The sequence below is a fragment of the Argentina anserina genome, chromosome 2 (assembly GCF_933775445.1).
Source record: "Argentina anserina chromosome 2, drPotAnse1.1, whole genome shotgun sequence".
Lineage (NCBI taxonomy): Eukaryota > Viridiplantae > Streptophyta > Magnoliopsida > Rosales > Rosaceae > Argentina > Argentina anserina.
The window spans coordinates 13,405,919-13,426,865 of NC_065873.1; the positions used below are offsets into that span (position 1 = coordinate 13,405,919).

The 20,947-nt window shown below is 37.0% G+C and overlaps 3 protein-coding genes across 11 annotated transcripts; 2 read left to right on the forward strand and 1 right to left on the reverse strand.

Annotated features, from left to right (window-relative positions):
- Positions 1-379: 379 nt before the first annotated feature.
- Positions 380-5,715, forward strand: LOC126782363 (uncharacterized). Of its 4 annotated transcripts, none has more exons than XM_050507591.1 (7): positions 380-512; positions 846-981; positions 1,428-2,186; positions 2,276-2,398; positions 4,271-4,371; positions 5,214-5,282; positions 5,409-5,715. In XM_050507591.1, the coding sequence occupies exons 2-7, from the start codon at positions 858-860 to the stop codon at positions 5,643-5,645; spliced, it is 1,413 nt and encodes a 470-aa protein (XP_050363548.1). In that variant the 5' UTR covers positions 380-512; positions 846-857; the 3' UTR covers positions 5,646-5,715. The 4 variants fall into 4 exon arrangements, with proteins under 4 accessions (XP_050363548.1, XP_050363551.1, XP_050363550.1 ...); XM_050507594.1 differs by having other exon boundaries at positions 5,446-5,715; XM_050507593.1 differs by having other exon boundaries at positions 1,428-2,174.
- Positions 5,716-6,948: 1,233 nt separating this feature from the next.
- Positions 6,949-10,028, forward strand: LOC126782874 (F-box protein At2g26850-like). The gene is made up of 5 exons (XM_050508212.1): positions 6,949-8,156; positions 8,323-8,402; positions 8,539-8,711; positions 8,948-9,022; positions 9,625-10,028. Exons 1-5 carry the CDS (start codon positions 7,464-7,466, stop codon positions 9,810-9,812), a joined length of 1,209 nt encoding a protein of 402 aa, XP_050364169.1. The 5' UTR covers positions 6,949-7,463; the 3' UTR covers positions 9,813-10,028.
- Positions 10,029-10,729: 701 nt separating this feature from the next.
- Positions 10,730-13,665, reverse strand: LOC126783769 (TMV resistance protein N-like). Of its 6 annotated transcripts, none has more exons than XM_050509299.1 (5): positions 13,099-13,665; positions 12,910-12,985; positions 12,651-12,731; positions 12,492-12,576; positions 10,730-11,558 (listed from the first exon to the last, which is right to left on the reverse strand). In XM_050509299.1, exons 1-5 carry the CDS (start codon positions 13,593-13,595, stop codon positions 11,461-11,463), a joined length of 837 nt encoding a protein of 278 aa, XP_050365256.1. In that variant the 5' UTR covers positions 13,596-13,665; the 3' UTR covers positions 10,730-11,460. The 6 variants fall into 6 exon arrangements, with proteins under 6 accessions (XP_050365256.1, XP_050365253.1, XP_050365255.1 ...); XM_050509296.1 differs by lacking the exon at positions 10,730-11,558 and adding an exon at positions 11,589-11,959; XM_050509298.1 differs by lacking the exon at positions 10,730-11,558 and adding an exon at positions 11,974-12,293.
- Between the last annotated feature and the right edge of the window lie 7,282 nt (positions 13,666-20,947).

A 20,947-nucleotide genomic window follows, 5' to 3' on the forward strand; every position in this document is an offset into this window, starting at 1 on the left:
ATTAAGGTTGAATGGATAAGATAGTAATTGAACAAATAAAATTCAAAAACTCAACCCATAAGAGAAATGAAAATTGGTAAAATCCCCACACAAGACAAGGGAAAACTGTCACGAGATGATCGTGGATTGAGGCTCAAACAACGTGAGAGTTGATTTAAGTACAAATAGTCAGATTACCCCCTCAAGGTTTCATGTCAAAGCTAGTTTGTACTAAATGGAAATTTTTCTTATATATATATATATTTTTTTTTTCTTTTAGATTGAGGAATTAACTAAAAAAAAAAGAAAAGAAAAGGAAAAAAAGAAAAGAAAAGTGGAATAAATCAAGAACCAGAGAAACGACGTCGCAGGACTAAAGATGATGAAGTTGTGTCTTGTCTACTTGCTCCAGGCTTTGTTGATCACCCGCATCCCTTGAAACCCCCAAGTCATCGAAACCCAGCAGCAACAGCCTCCTTCCTTTTCTCTCATCCCCAGTACCCAACACCTTTCAGTCTTCTTCTTCTTCTGCTGTAAGTCTCTTTCCTCCACTGTTCAGTGTTCTTGCATTTTTGTTTGTTATCATAATTGATTTGGGGACTGTGTTTGGGGTTCAATTTCGCAATTGGGGTGACTCTGTGTGTTAGGGTTTAGGTGTTATTGGTATTCAATGTTTCCATATAGCTTCTCTCTGTTTCTTAGCTAAGCATATTATTTCACAAGATTCGTAGAATTTCATATATTATTGGAATGGAATGGTTGATGAGGTTGGGGAGGTCTGGGTTTGTGTTCAGTCTCCATAAAATGGTTTGGTCTGAGGATAGTATCAATTTGCATACTGTAACCAATTATTTTTGTCGGATCAGGTAGTAGTCATCATGGATTCAAACTCCGACCCTCCGTCCACGGACAAGGGGACTGCAGTTTCCAAGCCATTAAAAGATGCAGTGACCAGGAATTACCGGCGCCGTCCTCCTGTTACTGCATCGTCTTCATCTGATGGTTAGTATTTGAGTTTTGTATCTTTGTCTTTCAGTTGTAATAACGAGTGATCTAGTTATAGGGTCTCAGTAAGTTTAATAATTTGCCTCATATAGCTCGAGTTATAATCTGCTGCATGAAATTACTAGAATACATGCCGTTATCTTTCCTTCCCTCTCTTCATATGAGGGGGAAAAGAAGAAGAAGAAGAAGGTTCAGGTTAAATGAATATTAGTAAGAATGTATTGCCATTCATGGTCATTAAGTCAACATAGAGTATCTCAGAGCTGCATGCTTGAGTTAGGTTTCTTTTCATCCTTCCATTTCTATTACAAATTTTTGAGTTGCTTTTGCAAGTTTGCTCATGCAATTTCTTGGTTTATCTAGTCATACTTGGATCAGGTTGACGGTGTGCATATTAACTTGTATGTATTGGTGCTAATGAAGCTTTTGCGATTATTTCTCAGGGAGCCCTGAGCACAACAACAGATCCAGCCCAAAACATTTACAGGGAGATCCCAGAGAAGTATTTGAACATCAACCGAAAAGGAAAGATGATGGAAACAAATTAAATAGGGATTCAGAGAGGAGCCATTGTGGAAGAAGCAGTGACTCCTACAGAAATTCTGATAGGCAGTCCAGGAATTCAAAGGATCATTATCTGCAGATTGATCACATCAAAGATGAGAAGCATGCAGATGTTGAAGAAAGGATTAGTCAGAAGTCAACTTCTCGTCTTTGTAGGGAATCAAGCGGTAGCACTCGTTTTGATAATGTCAGGTCAAGAGACCACTCACGATATCTCAACAATAGTTCTCAAGATAAATTTGATGGTTCTGAACATAGGAACAAGGATAAAAACAGAGGACCTAAATTTTTCGACTACCAGAAATATAAAGATGACTCATCTTCAGAAAGACTTGGATCTGGTAGAAGTGTTGGACATTTTGAAGATATGGAGTGGGAGAGAGATAGGCATAGAGCTGACAGAGGATCTCAAGATGAGAAAAGAGATTATCATAGGAGTTCAAGAGATTTCAGAAGTGAAAGGAGTTATGAAGAGTCTAGGGGGCATCAAAGTGACTCAATTTCCAGGAGAGATGATGGTAAACTTCGCGAGAGTGAAGGTTATAAGAGTCACTTGAAGGAAATGGATGATGAAAAAATTGCTCCAAAACGACCAAAGTTTTCTAACTGGGACAAGGGGATTGCTGGTAGGAAAGATGGTAAAGGCTTCTTTGTGTTTTCAATATAATTTGAATCCTTCAACAATATATATTCATGTCTGGTCTCATAACTATCACACTTTGATCAGATTCCAAGTTCACAACGACGTCTGAAGGAAGGGAGTCTTCAAGTTCCAAGCAAATTCAAAATGACAAATTGGAGACTGACATAAATGCTGCAAAAGTAGCTGCTATGAAAGCTGCCGAATCAGGTATGTGTTGCATTTATTTAAAAGTTGTCTCAGTCTCTTAGGATAATATTTGTGATATTATGTGATTGCTATACATTCCGAGCACACATGCTAGCACACAACATAGTAGCATTAATAAGTACTTAAAACGGGGAGCTAAGACAAGTAGTTATTTGATCTCTTTACTACAAGGATCATATATTTAAACATGAGGTGTTTAAATCCTGGTTGTCAGAGTTTTCCTGTCTAATATTTAGTACTCGAAGTTGACTGACTTAATATATCTTCGTTTAGAGGCTGTAGGACCTTAGTTGCGGTCATGCATCTCACATGTTAAATGATATGAACTGTTGAAATGCATGTCATTCAATTCTACTTTGTACAACTGATCTAACGGATGTGATGCAAGTCCTCCAATAAGTCCCCTTGCATGTGCTTATTATAAATTAAATAATCCTATGCAAGGTGTTCGTCGCTCGCTAAAGACATTATATGTATTTGTATGTCATCAAATTTCTTTTCACCAATATGATATTACTTATCAAAGGATATTAATAATCAATGTATGTGTTAAGTTGCTTAGCTCAACTTATATATTTCTTGTGAAAGTAGAAAATGAGAGGTGATGCATGAAAATTTCTGTAATGGAGGATACTCTTCACTACAAGATAGATAATCTAACAGCCGTAATGCAAGTCCTACAATATGTTCGTGTGCATATATTTATTATTATATATACGTAACCGCAAATGCAGATGTTTATCTGTTGCTAAAGAAATAATATGTATTTTTTTCTTGTAAAATATGTTTTTATCAATACGGTTGTACTGGAAAAAAGAACATCTCACCAAGGTACCATATTGCTAGGGTCCAGGTTAAATATTTTTTGTGAAATAAGAAAATGAGAGGTAATACAAGAAACTGATGAAAGTTATTGTAATGATGGATACTCTTCACTACAAGATAGGACACTTTTGTTGCTAAACAAACCGTTGCTCATAGAGAAATTATGATCCATATATTTCACTTTCAAATTCTTTCAATATGCTGCAAAAATGGAGTAAAAGTTGTAAGTGGAATGTGCCCCTATGGAGTTGGCAAAGCCTGCTAGCTTAGTGTTAATTGGTGCAGGCTTACCGAATGGGTTCGCAGGATGCTAGTGTCTAGTGTGTCCAGTAAGAAAACTTTACACTTTAGTATACAGTATATGATCATTATACACTTCAGTATATATGATCATAATTATTCTCAAATTTGATATTTATATTGTAGTGATTAGTTTTCAGTCATCAACCTTTTTGGTTTAAATGGGTTGGAAGTTCAATTGTTCACTTTCTGGAAAACACTCCATACTCGGAACTAAAAACCTGCCCTGTCTGTGTAGAAACATCTCAAAGTTTCTTGTTCAAACCATTTGTCCAGCTATCATTGGCTTTCAGTTCAGCCACAGATGCACTGAAAAGATATTTGAAAATTTTGGAATGTTTAATTCAGCTAGGCCTGACCTGCATTCTGGGGTTTGTGACCCATAATGAGGTACGCATTCGGGGCGTGAGTTGGGTAAACTGAGCTAGAATTCTTCCCATGTGTTCTAGTTATCACAATTGTATATATGTAACTCTGCACTAGAGTCCTACTCTTTTCTACTTGTTATAATTTCTGTATACGTGACATGCAACTTTTATCTAGTAATCAGGCATATCTTCAGTGACTTTATCCGCCCTTTTCTTACCTATACTAACACAATCAAGAATTGGGTATAGACTCTGGCTACAGAGTAGATTTATAGACATTAACCACCCTTGCTTACTCGGTTTAAAAGCTCTTGTGTATATATATAATCTTTAACCACCCTTGCTTACTCGGTCTAAAAGCTGTTTTGCACATTTACAGTTAATAGGAACCTTGCTGGTGCGGGTCCTGCAGGTTGCCTGACTGCTGACCAAAAGAAAAAGCTGTTGTGGGGTAACAAAAAGAACACAACTACAGAAGAGGTATCTCCTATTAGTTTTTGTTTTCTTAATGCAATTCTTATCATCACAAACAATTTATCATGGTCTGAATATGAGGCAGATTATTATGATCCTTTGAGGACTAGTAGCCAGAATATAATTTTGACTGAACTGTCAAATTACCCTGTCAGAATACGTATAGGAAACATGCCCTCTCATTTTTTAAAATATGCTAATATTCAGTTAGCGGTCAAGTTTATAGATTTACCTCTGGTGAAAAGAAGAAGCTGCGCAGTTATTAAGTATTCAAGGGAACACATTACTACTGGTTATAAAAGTTGTTCTATTATTGTTTTTGCTGAATATCATATTTCTTGGCCACACGGCATTAGGTAGATTTTATTCAATCGGGATGAACTTCTCTGTCTTCACATGGCAGACACATGTTCTTTTTAACAGAAGAATGGATGTAGCAGTAGAAATTTTACAGATGTAAACTTGGCTAATTTTTTTTCAAATATGAGGTGTAATTTTTCAAATTTTACTGAAATGTGGTTGAATAGACATTTAAACATCAGTGACTCAGTGTGAATGATTTGGTTATTATGGCTATCTGTGAAATGTCTTCCTTATTGCACAATAGATCCGTATACTGTGTTGATTGTTATCGGGGAAAATAAATGTGAACCATGTAATATAACAGTAGGATAAAGAACAAGTATGCTTTGTTGTTGAGAAAATGTGCTAGGTGCTTTGTAGTTGCTTGTGTGTATAGACAATATATTGTTTTATACTTTTTTGATGGTGGTCAATATATACGGTTATCAAGCATGTTTTGATGTCTAGCTTCTTAGTAAGATCATTGACGCTCTCCATGTTGACAGGCTGGTCACCGTTGGGACACTACTTTGTTCCCTGACAGGGAAAGACAAGAAAAATTCAAAAAACTCATGGTAAATTCCTGTTTGTCTTGATTTTATGCACTTGTCAGCACAATTTGCATTTTAGAGAGTTTATCTCTTGATCCTAAATTGACTGGCTTACATCCTAGAATTCTTCACCTACTAACACAATTTTAGAGTCTGAAGTTGCCTTGGTGCCTATGGCCAATTGTAGGGTGTGAAGGGCGAGCACAACCCCGACAACCAAGAGGGCACCAATCTTCTCAAAGTCGAGCAGCAGAAGGAACTCCAGCAGGATTTAGAGAAGCAATATACAGCTGGACTGCGAAGGAGAGATGGCCGCACTGTTGGTTTAGGTCTTTAAGCATTCTAAGATTCTATTGTACTATGATAAACATTCGGATATTCTTATAACTTTTGTACTATAGCTATGGTTATCACCTAGTTTTCCAATCATGTAAAATCTCGTCGGTAATTTCTGTCTTATCTGTTTTACTCGTTGTCCATTTCTGTTTCACTTTTAGTTTAAAGAAGATACCATTCACTTTAATATAGTTAAACCTCAGCGCCAAAACCATTCTCCAGCAAAATTAATTGATGTCTGCAACTCTGCATCTGTGGCAATTAACTCGGTCTATTTTCCCCATTTCTAGCAAACTTTATGTTCTTTCTTCCCTTTGATTCTTGGGATGTTTCGGTACATCTTTCTGTCACACTGAAACTGACTAATTAAGAGTAGGTGTCACTGTTGCAGGGCCTGAGAACAAATAGTGGCATTGGATGCATCATCTTGTGAGGCAACAAACAATGCCAAGCCGTGTATGTCATATTCTGGTGACATAAAATATCACGTCCTCTGTTTCTTTCATTTCATTGTGGAAGTCACGCATCCTATTCTTATGTGTTTTTCTTTGTTTTAAGCTCCCCCCTCATTTTGGCGTGTTGGGCATTCAATTTTGGTCTGGAGGTGTTTGGAGTTTGGTGGGAGATGAGATTGACCAATAATTTGGTTTGGGGGGCTATTATTTACTTCATCTTGTGACACATTTGATAATGACACCTACCGACCACAATGCCCTACATCACAGTGTATGGAAGATGACCTACTTTCGGTTCATTTATCACAAAGTTTGTATTGTCCACTCTCATGGGTAACTTATAATACAAAAACTACTTTTCAAAAAAAAAAAAATACAAAAACTAATAATTGGTAAACTAGTTAAACTTGATTATCCACCTAATTCATTCTGATGCACAACCGGTTTTTTGTTATCATTTTCGGCAATCTTGGCTTCTAGAATTTGATAAGGAATATCAATGTATCAGTATGTAGAATAGTCTGATGCAAAAATAAAATAGTTTTGATTAGGTTGCCTATTTGCATGACTCGTTTACTTGATATATCCGAAGCCCGTGTCATTCTTTCCCTAGATGAGCTCATATATCCTCAAATGTATCAATGTATGTTTTTTTTTGATATCATTTTCACAGAGAACATCTTAAGTTGATAAAACTAGATACAAGAGTAGATTAGTTCGATACAAAGATACAAAGATGGAAGTAGTTATAAATTAGGCTACCAAAATATATGTAGAAGTGTAGAACCAGTTCACTTGGTATCCGAGGTGAAAGAATCATTCTTTCACTAGTTGAGCTCATCATATATCCTCCCATATCTTTAAGGTGATATTCCCATTTTCTCAAATCTTGGAGAAAAAGCCTCTTCCAATAGCCAACACACACCGGTGCCCTTGCTCTGTCCGTACAATTTTGCTGGCTTTATAGGTTCTGGTGTGGTGGGTTTTCGCTGTTTGTGGATGCCATTGCCTTTGCATTTAAGGTGAAGTGTGAAGGTGGTGGTGGTGGTGGTGCCAACAGCAACTACTTCTACAACTAACTAGCTAATTGAGAGCCCCATTTGGAGGTAGGAGAGGAGGAGCAGAGCAATCAAAGCTTGTTGGTTGCAGAGTTTACAGATACAGATATTCAGATTTAGATGTGTCAAAGGATCCATCTTTATCTTAGCTAATTGAGAGCCCCATTTGGCTTAACTAACTAGCTTTGGCATTGGTTGTTCATCTTTCTCAGTCAGTTTTATGAAAGTGAAGAGAAAACCAGTAACCCTTTTGTTCTCTTATCTTGCTTCCTCTAGCTATTTTATATGCTCCAACCCTTTCTAAATTAGTCAGACTCATTTTGGTAGCCAGTGTAGTTCACATTTCACTCAATTCAATGCTCTATCTCCTGATCTCTTGTGTCTCCTTCATTCTTGTTTCCAAGTCCTTCACTAACAAGCAAGCATGGCAGGAGGGTAAGCTTAAGTTCTTCTCAACTGGGTTTTCAGATTTCTTAGTGTCCTGGTTTCAGAAGAGTAGGCTTTATACTGCTTTGTTCCAACCCATTAGCTTCAGAGTTAGACAAATGGTGATGAAGGGTTCAGGTTCAAGAGTGGTTGTGGAGAATGTGGATAATGAGCTAGAGGTTGGGCAACTTTGTCTGTTGGACTTGCCTGATTTGACATTGGAGTGCATTCTCGAGAAGCTTCCCCCATCTGGGTTGTGTAGTATGGCTGGAGTCTGTAGTTCCGTGAGGGATAGGTGCGTAAGTGACCATTTTTGGGAGAAGCATATGAAGCAGAAATGGGGTAAACTGATTGGGGCTGCTGCTTATAAAGAATGGGAATTGCAGCAAGTGGCTTTAGCAAGAAAAACAAAAAGTCAATCTGATCAAACCAAGAAGACAAGTGTATTTAAGTCCCTTTCTGGGTTCTTGCCTTTTCGTTCATGGGTGATCATACCAAAATTACAAAGTTCCAGGGTAAATATTACTAGTGCTACTACTTTGCCGGTTGATTCAGTCATGTCCTTATATCTTTCTCTTCAAAAAGGAGACTTCTGGTTCCCAGCCCAGGTCTATAACCGTGAGGTAGCATTGCTTCTTCTCAATTTTATCTGTGCTATTCTGTCCTGCATTTGGCTTGCTAGCTAATCAAACTGTTCGTTTTGGCTGTGTTACTAATTTGCATCAACTTCAATCTGTTGTTACATTAATCTCTCAATAATCGAATACTTATATGATACATTTCCTACAGAACGGGAATGTCGGGTTTATGCTGTCTTGTTATGATGCCCAACTGAGTTATGATTCGGGAACCAACACATTTCAAGCAAGGTATAACAATAGGGAAAGTTACTAGTTTAATATATGGATTTTTTTTACTAGTCTATTAATTGTTACAGGTAAAGTTGTTGTTTAAGATCTGAAGACTGTATGTAATGCTTGAAAACAAATTGACTCTGCATTGCAGGTATTCGCCTTATGGGAGGAGGACAATGGAGGAACACATACCGTGGGATAGACTAAGAGCTGCCCCAGTTGATACTCCCTCACATATGCTTCATGCCTCTGATTGTTTACATGACTTAAAACCTGGTGATCATATTGAAATCCAATGGAGAAGAAGCAAGGAATTCCCTTATGGTATATTTCTAATTCCCATCTCCATTAAAAACAACAAATCAATTTGTAGCATGGGGATCTGTTATTTGTTAAATGGTTTCATTCTTCTCCAATTGTTTCAAGTGCTTAGTTGATTGACAGCTGCGTTATATGTCTCTATCCATCAGACAATCAATCTGTAATGTTGATATTGAGTTTTCAGAAATTCAAATATCTACAGACAACTAAAGCTATAATTGGCATTCAATGTATTATAGGTTGGTGGTATGGTGTTATTGGCCACTTTTACCTGTGCGATGGGAAAGAGAATCACTGCCATTGTCACTACAATGGTGAGAAATTCTATTCAGTTTCTACAGTTCTCCTGATATATATATGTTAAAATTCTATATTCTAGGAACAACAGAAACCTTTTCAGCCAATAAGTAATGTATACGCTCTAATGTGAAACTACAATGGTATAAGCAAGTTCAGTACCAGCACTTGCACTTCTAAGCTCCACTGTTTTCAAAATGTTGGCAATTGCACAGAAAAAACGAATGAATATAGCTTTCCAATCTTGCATTCCCCTTGTATATCCGAATGATGGTATGCTGCATAAAATGTCTAAACTCCTTAGAAATTCATTTCCACATAAAAACAAAAATTTAAATGACATTTATAGACAAGTGTGCAGTGTTACCTGAAATTTCATTTCCATTTCCATTTGGAAGCAAGATGGGTCGAGTTCATGCATGGCTGTATTTTATATGAATGGTATTGGCGTGTTTAATTAAATTAGATGTCCTTTGGTACCAGAACTGTGCTTTGCTAAATTCGTCCTTAACATGTCCCACCACTATATGTATCTATATTCCTTTAGCTAGTGAAGGCAGCAGTTTGCATTTTACTGTTTTGCTCTTAAGCGGCATCTCATAAGATACTCCGATGACAGATGTAGTAGTATTGGAGTTTTGTCAATATACTCCTGGCTCGCGGTGGAGACAAATGATGATAAACCGAAAAGACCACAGGGAAGAAGGAAACGAGGCATATGGTTTCTATGGAGGAATTAGAAAGCTTAACAGTGCAGAGGAAATTGCAAAATGGAAGCTCCTATGGCCTAACCAAGTCCTGGAATAAGTATTCCTCTCTCACTCAGGACTGATTCCTAAATAATGACTGAGAATGCTTTTGTTTTTGCTTTTTGTGTTTCAAAAGCTTATAGTCAGGGACATTGGATATTTGGATCTATTTGGGAAATAGTTGGGGTAGCTCAAACATTTGTAAATCAACATCCAATGGAGTAGTCATTCTTAGAGGAATCAAGCTAAATACCAGATGAATTTGTTCACTACTGGAGACAATTGCCAATTTAGAAGAATATGATTTTTAATTGCATGATTAGTGTAGTTTGCCAGATGTAAATACAGGCAAGTTTAGTGTAGTTTTTTTTTTCTTTTTTCCTTTTTCTTTTCTTTTCTTTTCTTTTCTTGTCTTTTTCTTTCCTTTTACCAAAAGTAGTTTCATCAAGAAAATAAAGTTACATCGGCTATAATGTACAGAGATATCCATGACGTACTACCAATAAGAACCTCTGTAAAACCAGAACAAGGTTCTTTGTATGTTGCCGAGATCAGTAAAACCGTAGAGAAATATTCACCCCAGATCATGCAACACTATTTTTGACATGGGTTGTGCATGAGCTTTAGCCTTAGAGCGAGATTTAGCTTGGGAGCTATTTCCTTTCCATCTAGGCGGACTAGGCCCCATTAGATTCTACAAGATCATCACACACTAAAAATTATTTGAAATCCGAAACAGCTCTCAACTGAAATAAACAATAAATCCCCATGTTGAAATAGACTCTACAAGATCATCATACCCATGTTGTTGCTATTAACTGAAATAACTAACAACAAATCTCCAAGTCCTATTCATGTTGGATTGAAAACAAGAACACAAAGAGCAACCAAATTACATTTGACTGGCCATACACAATACAACCAAATCAATCAAAGCAAGTACCTTGATAAAAAGAATGATGTAGGCAGAAGGAATGACGGTGGTGGCGGAAGGATACATGACGGAGAGGGCGGCGGCGGCTGAGTGAGATGTTTATCTTTTTTGACTTTTTATACTCTCACAATTGGATCCCTGGCACCTTTCACTAGTAAAAAACGTGACATGACCGAATACGATTTTTGGCCGATCGTATAACGTATCAGACTCAAATACGGTAAAGATACTAGCACCGTATCTTTACCCTGTTTAACCGTATCGAGTCATTGAATAAGGTTGAGGTAAAGATACTACTCAAGTGGGGTTTTGGAGTGATCGGTGAATTAGTACAGAATTCTCTGAATTTGGCAATCCAATTTTTTAGTTTTAGCCAAAACGAGGATGATTTGAAGAGCTCTAAAATCATCAATTAAGTTTAAGAATTGAAAACGTACATCGACCTTGCAGTTGCAGAAAGGAAACCCCAGCATATCTTCATTGATTCACATATATCATCGGTATCCATTTGAATTCGTTCTGATATGTATATGCAACAGATATTCAAGTTAAATTGCCAAGTAATATAACATTCACAAACTTCATGAGGATGTCAAACGTACTCCTCTCAGCACAGTTTCTGTAATGATCAAATTTCTGTAGGGTTCTGTCAATACTAGACTCCATTACAAACAAAAACAAAACTTAATGAAACGGAAAGACGGGTAGCTCTTCACTAACAGCGGCGATGTACCCAGTACCGGTCTGATAAGAAACATCCTTTGCTGTAAAACTATCTAGCTAGCAAGGTGGGTGTTGTATGTGTTACTCTTATGGTACTTCTTCCATAGTGTTGAACCAACCAAATGTTGGAGAGGAGAAATCCCACATCTAAAAAGTGACAAAGAAAATAAAGCTTATAAGTGGGTGGATAATAATCAATTGTACCGAGGCTTTTTGTGATTAAAACTCAACACCTGTGAGGTGGTTAAGTTGGGACAATATCGGTCTGTTATCATACTAGATGATGAATGCTTAAGTTTTTGTAGGTGGAGATAGATTATTTGATGTATCCAGACCAATTACAGACCAACTATGATTTTACACTTTATAACTGGCTTGTTGTTGAAAGTTGAAACATCTAGTTATCATATAATTTAACACCTTATTTGATGCCTGAGTCACTGCGGCTAAATAATGCCCCAGAGTTGCAGCAGTTATATAGATAAAGTGATCTGCATATCGCAACATATATAATGCCCCAGAGTCCCACCACCATGCAGGCAGCAGCCCTGATAACAGATCGATAAATTTTATCATTTAGTGTAGTAAAGCCTAAATGTGAAATTCACAACAGATCGATGGATACACAATAACTCCATATATCGATCTCCATGTCTACTTACTAGTTGTTCACAGTAGAATCATTACTAATGTCTTTTACTCAAACTATTCTTTGTACTGCCATCTAGCATCCTGATCAACTATGATTATGATTCCTTTGTAGTCTTGAACCAGCCAAACAAATAAGAAATATTGCTGGTAAAAGTGATAGTTTTACGGGGCTATCAGCATGCCAAGAGAAGTAAATGTATTGAGTTATTGAGCATAGGCACTGAGCAATGCCTGCAATTAATCCGTATATGTCAGGGAGAGTACCAAAAGGCATGCTATTGCGAGGATGTGGATAATAATACCACCAGAACTTCCCGAACTTCTTCAATACTACTCTATTCTTAATGCCCTTGTAAATGAGTTCCAAAATGCAAGTGAACATGGCTGCAACAGAAAACAGCATACCAAATAGAGCAAATTGTGGCTTACTTGGGGAGGAAGCCTGATCAAATGCAGCTGACAAAATCTCTAGGCCAAGGTTAGTGATCAAAAAGTTCCACTCTACCGAAGTAGCCTACAATAGTACAATGTATAGAGGTTATAAATATGCAATTAAACTGTTGGTTAACTATAATTCTGAGTTCTTACCGCCACATCTGTACTGTGCATCAGATGTTTGCCGCTACCATTACGGTTGTCCTCAATAACATTTATGCTAGCGAATGCGACCTGTATATATCGAATTGTAGTTAAGAAATGCATCCTTGTTTTGCAAGTTCTTTCTACAACTTGCAAACAGAGAGCTGCACTGTATCTTGAGTAACATATTTAATTTGATATGTGATTAACTTCTAAATTGTTTGGTAACATTGTCAGAATTAAACTAACAACGGTAGTAAATTCTCACTGGGGTGTGTGTAGATGTCGGATGCAGTTTGTTCCAGAGTGCTTCCACAATCTCCTCTACAACTTGTGCTTCATTCCTAACATCGAGAAAAGGGTAAGATTCTCTCTCCTTCACCCCCAAAAGCATAAGTTGTTAAACATGCATGAACATGTATATCGAGCTAATTATCAACTCATAGTTTATCTTTACCTGTCAGTTGAAGTCCATCCAGCAAAATTGCAGACATTGGTTAAAGCATCTCTCCAGGCTTCAACCTTAGCCAAGTCATCCCGAAACATTTCTTCGTGCTCATCAAATGCTTTCTCAATAGTCCCTTTTTGTTTTTGGACGTCGAAGAGATTCACATCATGAAATATGGGCAAAATCCTGTTCCTATCTTTCATGCACTCGAGAATTTTAGAAAGTTCATTCAGGCGCCGGGAAGAAGAAGCATAGTTTTGTGAGAGAACAACAATGGCAAACCTCGAATCTTCAATTGCACCAAAGATTTCAAGAGGTCTTGTGTTTCTTGCACATTCCTGGTCATCCTGGAAAGTACAAATTCCTCTAGACTGCAATTTGTCGAACAAGTGAAAGCAGAAAATGTCTTCAAGGTCACAACTTAAGAAGACATCAAACGCCCATAAGGAATTTGAAGGTACAGATATCCGTAATGGATTAGACACTATTTGCTTCTTCAACACCATTGGAAACTTGCAGTCTTCAACACTCTGACTTCCTACTACTCGTTCTCGAATATCGATCTAAATAAATGAAAAAAAGGGAAGACAGGGCTGAAGACGAGGATGAAATGCTGAATTATGATCACTTAAATCAAATCCCTATAGTTGACTAAGTCTATAACTTGTATAACGGGACCAAATAGAATTTTTGACCAACCTAATTCGATGACACTAATTTTTGGACTTGGTCATTGGCAATAGAGATGTCTACTCAAAAGAGAGTAAGCACTGTATTCTCTCAATTTTGTTGGGGTAATAACTCACCTCCTCTGATCCAAGCTTGTTGCACTCTATGCAACTGCCCTTCACACTCCAATCAGGTACTTGACTTGATCTTCTTCTTTACTAATCTCCTGCACTCAATCACACACACAACAACACTATATTTGATAGAGAGATGATGGTAAATATAAAGTGATACAGAGAGAATAGTTGATCAAAGAGGCTGCTGTCACAACTCTGAAAATTTTGAACAATACAATTCAAAATCAATGTTGTGAACTACTCTAAAATAACCTCAATTACAATGAAATTATCTTACAGTAGCAGTGTACCAAAACTGAATTCAAGGTTCACCTCAGTCAATAAAAATAATACATCACCATTGTTTACAAAAAAGCTATTCTAACTTGAGTTAAATAATAAAGCAATAACTCTAACAAAGCATTAACTTTAACAAATTTGACAGTTCAAATTTGCAGTGATTACCAGAATGACGATGTGTCACAATCTAGAAATTTCGAATGATAAAAATTCGAATTCAAAGCCATGAAAACTCTAAAACAATCTCAAATATATTGAAATCATCTTATAATAACAGTGTATCGAAAACGGAGTCCACAACACGACTCGGTCGACTTAAATAATACATAACCGGTTTATACCTTAGTATTATAACCAATGAAAATGTAAAATTCACTCAATCCTCACCACAAACAGAAGAAATAAATCTTCAGAGTAAACCCTCTGCATCTGTTATGTAATACCCCGAAAATTCATATCTAATTTCCAATGAGTTCCCGGATATTATTAAGTTGGTCATTGTCCAATGTTATTAGCCGAGAATGAAAACGAAAGGGTTCGAAATATTAATTTTTCGGAAACGTTCAATTTGACGAGTCTAAGAGTTGACTTTTGATTCATTGGGTTTCTTAGAAAACTTCTTACATGAAAGTTGTAGAGCTCGTCGATACGAATACGTGGACACGTGGCATGCCTAAATCGGAGTTCATATGAAGAGGTTACGAATCAAAGGATATTTAGATATTTTTGGAAAATAGTATAAATAGGGAAATTCAAAGAGAAAAAGGGGGAGAAAATCAGAAATTCGGATCGGTACAGTTCACGGGTACTGTTCAAAAGCCGACTTTGGGCCGCTGGATCTCTGTCGTCCGGCCACCATAGAGCGGTGCACTGGTCATGTTTGAAAGGTTGTTGTGTCCCCTGTCGATTGGTGGCAGCGCCACTCACCATCTCGCCGCCTTTTAGGAGCGGTGAAGCCCGGAAGTTCTCCCGAAAAAGCATATTTCGCCGAACTTCAACTCTTCGGATCTCCCTCCTTCGGCAACGAATCGGTACGATTCTTGTCCCATTTTGAAAGTCTCCTTCCATACTACAAACCCTCCAAAATATTTAACCCCAATCATTGTGCGCTAGGAGAATCGAAGAAAAGAAATCCTAGGTTTTTAAATTGGGGCTTTTCGGTTCTTGTTAAATTGAAGTGTTTAGGCTAAAAATTAGATTTTGTGGTGAACTAGAAAGTTGTTAGGAATGTCATTTAGATTGTGGTGGTGAAATTTAGTGGTCATTAGCGGCCGGTGAACAATGGCGCCGCATAAATAGTACTGCGAACAGTGTTCATGAACAGTTACAATGAACAGTGTTTAGTAACACAGTAAAACATAGAACAGTGTTGAGTAACACAGTAAAACATGAACAATGTTCTATGAACAACATTTAGCTGTACTGAAATCGTCACCTGATATTTTACGTATCATTTTCTAAGCATTTTATCATGCTATTAGGTGACCGACGAAACGAGTGAAGAAACTACTTTCAGTGTCGTGGAAATTGCACGCAGGAAATTAAGTGAGTAAACCTCACAATTATCATCATGATCGAAGTAGTATTATAATTATAAATTTAGTTTGAGTTGTCATCATAGTCGCTGCATCATTAGTTTATAAAAATTATTTTAAAAATATGTTTTGGTTTAAATTACATGAACTTGATCGTCTACGGTTCATGGGTAAGTGAAACACTATTTTAATAAATGATTTTGAAAAGGTTTTTGTGATTATGGACTATGGTGAATGTGAGTAAATCTCACTATGATGAGTCTACCCTTGGTGGTGACTCATATTTACGTTTTCTTAAAAAGATCAAACTATGACATGTATATAATATAGTGGGTTGTGTATGTGTATAAAATGGTAAATACGATACATATATATGATTTGCTATATTATATATTGTTACGTTCTTATTTCCAAATGAATTATATTGTGACAACTATATTTATTTTATTTGAGCAAGAGTCGCTTGTTGTAGTACAATAACATGAGTGGATTGTTATTGTACGTGGTTTTAACATTGAGTTTTGTTAAAACGTTTTTTGTCTTCGGACGTGTTAGCATGTCGGAACCTAACCTTAGCCGGGCGACAGTTACGATACAGTTAGAGCTCTAGTCTGTCTGCCGGTGTACTGGCATGAGAGGTAACAGATGGGTTACCGGCTTATGAGTACCCATATTTTTGGATATTGGGTAGCCAGAGGTTGCCCAATGTCTGGAGGCGTACTTCATGAGGGGTAACAGATGAGTACTTGGCGCTCATGAGTACCTGGATTATAAATGTATTCGGGTAAACAGATGGGTTGCCCGATTCTCATGAGCACCTATATTTTCAGATATTATTGGACAACCAGATGGGCCGTCCTGTGACTGATCAGTACATTTATAATTAAATGTTTTTAGTAGTTTTTCTTTTGTATTTATATGCGAGTTATATGGTTGTTTTACTCATACGAGCTGTAAAGCTTACCGGATTTGTGTTTACAATCCCGGTGCATCTATTCGATGGTGTAGGGGATAGTTCTGCAGGTGTGGATTAGCAGAATCGACGGACTACTCTGAAGACGTCGAAGATTTCATTCTGCTGTTAATGGTGAGGATTGAATGAATCTTACATTACTATTGGTTGTGTATTATTCAAGTCGACTGAGTTATGATGTGGACTCAGTTTCGATACACTGTTATGATAAGATGATTTCAATATACTTGAGATTGTTTTAGAGTTATCATGGCTTCGAATTCGAATTTTTATCATTCGAAATTCGGGGTCGTGACAGTTGGTATCAGAGCGTAGGTTGCGTTTTTGGTGATTTATCATTATCATTGAGGAGCGATGGCCCGATTGCAGCGGATTCCCATCATATCCTCTTCGGTATTCATATGTCACTGGGTACGCAAGAGTATTAGGAGCCACACCTGAAGGTTTGGTCCTCTAAATAGAAGTGTTGTGATGATACTTTGATGATTCATCCTTGATCGTTTCGATTACTCGAGATCAATATTAACCCTGTAAGCATCGTTAGTAGTATAAAGCAAGAGGGTATCGTTCACAAACCGGGGATCCAACCAGGGTAAAGAATCACAAACATTTAACAACGAATTCATAAGAGTTTAAAAGATTTGAGCTATATTTCGGATCAAACAGAAAATAAACCTAAACTAATATATACATGTGATCAATCAACCAACACATAAGCAATTACCAAACAAATAACATAAAAACAAAGGTAACAAAATCTACTCTCAATCATGTTCATGTCGTAAGTATCATAGTTCATCTTAAATTTGATCATGCATCAAGTTCCTACTTGGTTCCTAATACATGGATATTATCGAGCTCAACTACTTGTCTTGCTACTAAATCTAACATACCAATTCATCATGCAATTACGTATCACAAAGAGAAATCAATATGTTTAAAGCACCTATCCAATGTCGAACTTAAGATCATAATCGGTGGAGGAACAAAGGGGACAAACGATTAATCAACTACTTGTATCAAAATCGTTTTTAACTTTGAATGATTAACATATGTGACATCAACTACTTGTATTAATCACACATGCAATATAAGAACACACCGAAAATTAATTAAGAACATGAATTGAAACTCATGGCATAAAACCTAAAATCATTGAATAAAAATCGAAAACCTTAATTCATCATGTCATTCGAAAATTACAAATATCTCATAGACAAGAATAAAAATAACTTTAACAAAACCTAAACATAAATCATCCAAGAACAAGAACATAAAAACCCGAAAACTAAACATGAAGATCATAGAGTTACACTTTATAATTCTCCTCCCAAGGTTCCTTACAGAGGTAGCACGAGATCTTCAAGAGTATGGTATCCTAGGCTCCCAAGCTTTGGACAGAAAATATGATGAAGGGTGGTGAATTCGAATTTCTTGGTGAATGAAAGTGTTTGGGCAGAGCTTTGGCAAGTCTTGTGAGCAAGGTTGATGATCATTTTATGTGGAAATGAGGTGCTATATATAGAAGAAGAAACCCAAGGGAGGATGGCCACAAAGTCCACAAAGTTGAAACCAAATTGGTTGAGGTTAATTTCCTAGATTCGGCAGATCTGACCTTTGTCCCTTGTTGTGGCCATAACTTTCTCTAGCAAATAGATATTGAGATGATTCCAACTGGAAATTTCAACTAGACTTTCGTGGCTTTTCATCCATATATCGTGCATTTTCTCAATCGTTTTGAGCTATCCAGGGAAGCCCGTCAAAGTTGGATGATCTGCACTGCCAGAATTCTGATTTCTATAAGGATATCATATCTTTTGCATTAATTGCATATCTTCTTCCTCCTTTAATGCTGATTTCTTTTGCACAAATTTCTTCCTTTGAATTAGGGAGGCAGAAAAAGTCTTAATTTTTGCAGTCATGTTTGATTTTTCTTACCTCTCCTCATTAAATTTGCTGCATGCCTTCTTTGACTTTCTTGCCTCTTCTCATTTAATTTTCTGCATGCCTTCTTTGACATTCTTTGGTGCAGGGATTTATGGAGATTCTGATACATATTTGTACTCTATATGCAGGAGAAACAATGTCCCAAGTTTCCCTCATAGCCCTTGGATCAAAAGCAAATCAATGGCTGAGATAATTCCGTCGAGCTCACTGGACCTCCGAGTAATGATTCGGTCATATCTCCCTGTAGGAATAATATGTTGATTTGATTCCAAATCCTACATAAACTAGATTCAAAATTCTTTTTATCCATATAAGGTACGTCTTCTAACTCGATCGGAGCTATCCAAGAGAGCCCGTCGAAGTTGGACTACGAATCTTGACAGCATTTTGATTCTTGCATGGATTTGGGTTTTAAGTGTATTTTCTTCTCTTTCCTTGTGGAACTAGGATTGCTTTCCTTCTCCAACATGGATTTGTATTTCCTAATAAGAATAAGTATGTTAGAAATAAAGAAATACGCAAAGATGAATCCTGCTCGAACAAGGAAACATATCTCAACAAGGATTCTTAACACTTAGCACGATTTCATCATCAATTCACTTATAATTGATATAAGCTCTACCTAGACAATTATTCATACAAAAGAAACTAAAACATACTAAATAAGAGGTAACAAAGAGTAAGAATATGACATAATCACATTAAGAATGTCACACTTTGTGCTCCTATCAATCCTCCCTCTAAGTGTCTTGATTAATAGCGGGACACAGGAGTGGAATGTACCTTACCTATTTTTGACTACCTTACTAGAGTACTGTTTGATACGGGAGCATCAAACTCTTTTATTGCTAGTTCGGTAGTAGAGGTGTTAGGGTTGATTCCTACATCTCTTGGAAGCTCTTTATGTGTCACTTCACCTCTTGGAGTGTCTCTCGAGCTTGAGAGAATCTGCAAGACTTGTCCTATCGTGATTGGGAGTAGGAAATTCTCTTCTTCCTTGATAGTGATTTCGGACCACACCTATGATGTGATCTTAGGAATTGATTGGTTGAGGCCACAACATGCTTGATCGATTGCTTTGACATGGTAGTGTTTTTCTATAGTCCCAGGGACCTAGTTTTCGTTATCGTTGCCTCAAGCCGGATAATACCATGAGAGCAGGAGTCTTGACACATGTGGAGTTGTGGATCAGGAAGTTGTTATCGTGGACATTGTTGTGGTGTCCGAGTATAGTGAGGTGTTTCAGGAGATATCGGGTTTACCTCCTCGGAGAGTTGTCGATTCTGCATTGATGTTGTACCCGGTACAACACCTATATCGAAGGCGCCTTATAGGATGAGGCAGAACGAGCTTAAAGAATTGAAAGTGCAGATAGATGGCCTATTAGACCAAGGGTTCATTAGACCTAGTGTCTCACCTTAGGGTGCGCTGGTGTTCATGAAAAAGAAAAATGGTTCCATGCGGTTGTGTGTGGACTATAGGGAATTAAATAAGGTGATCATCAAGAATAAGTATCATTTGCCTAGGATTAATGACTTGTTCGATTAGATTTGAGGGGCTACGGTATCCTCTTAAATTGATCTGAGATCCGGTTACTCATCGACTCAAGGTGAAGAAGTTACAGGAATGCTAACTGGTTTGTGTATCCTCCTAGAAAAAAAATAATCCTCTTATTTAAGGGTTTCGAACAATAAAAAATTTATTAGAAAACATTCTAAAAAAAAAGTTACAAATAAATTCTAGTTTCGAAATATTGTCGATCGACACCAGTAGATGTAATCGATATATATATTTAGGGACCCTGTAAAAATTTCGCCCGTTTTGAACATGGTTTGATCATCCGTACCTACGGTGAACCAAAAAATAGGCGTTTTGACATAATAAAACCGCATTGACCGGGGCTTTGCTAAATGTGTTTCCTTATTGTGACCACACATGATTGGTGACAAAAATTAGGTGATTTCAAATATGTAAACATCTTTCGGCTTTCGCATCTTGATAATAGGTCCTCCCTTATGACATATTATTGGTGTTTTTGATTTACCGGAAATTCTGACGGTTAAACGAGTTCTGAATTAGATGAAATTTTAAAATAGTCACTAAATATATATATCGATCACATCGAATGATGTCAATCAATTCTGAGAAGTTTCTTTCATATAATCGCTTCATAATGCGATGGTTTTATTATAAACCTAATACAAAGGTTATGATACATTAGTGGACACTTCGGCGATCGACAACTCCAGTTAGAAATATGGTCGATCGACACCAGCAGATGTGATCAGCATATATATTTAGGGAACCCATAAAAATTT

Excerpts from the sequence above, each read along its gene's own strand:
- LOC126782363 (XM_050507591.1), top strand. The coding sequence starts at position 858 with ATGGATTCAAACTCCGACCCTCCGTCCACGGACAAGGGGACTGCAGTT. Across the intron at positions 2,399-4,270 it reads TATGAAAGCTGCCGAATCAG|TTAATAGGAACCTTGCTGGT; the intron begins GTATGTGTTGCA and ends GCACATTTACAG. Across the intron at positions 4,372-5,213 it reads AGAACACAACTACAGAAGAG|GCTGGTCACCGTTGGGACAC; the intron begins GTATCTCCTATT and ends CCATGTTGACAG.
- LOC126782874 (XM_050508212.1), top strand. The coding sequence starts at position 7,464 with ATGCTCTATCTCCTGATCTCTTGTGTCTCCTTCATTCTTGTTTCCAAG. Across the intron at positions 8,403-8,538 it reads ACCAACACATTTCAAGCAAG|GTATTCGCCTTATGGGAGGA; the intron begins GTATAACAATAG and ends TCTGCATTGCAG. Across the intron at positions 9,023-9,624 it reads CTGCCATTGTCACTACAATG|ATGTAGTAGTATTGGAGTTT; the intron begins GTGAGAAATTCT and ends CTCCGATGACAG.
- LOC126783769 (XM_050509295.1), bottom strand. The coding sequence starts at position 13,595 with ATGGTGTTGAAGAAGCAAATAGTGTCTAATCCATTACGGATATCTGTA. Across the intron at positions 12,986-13,098 it reads GGATGGACTTCAACTGACAG|GAATGAAGCACAAGTTGTAG; the intron begins GTAAAGATAAAC and ends TCTCGATGTTAG. Across the intron at positions 12,732-12,909 it reads CGACATCTACACACACCCCA|GTCGCATTCGCTAGCATAAA; the intron begins GTGAGAATTTAC and ends CGATATATACAG.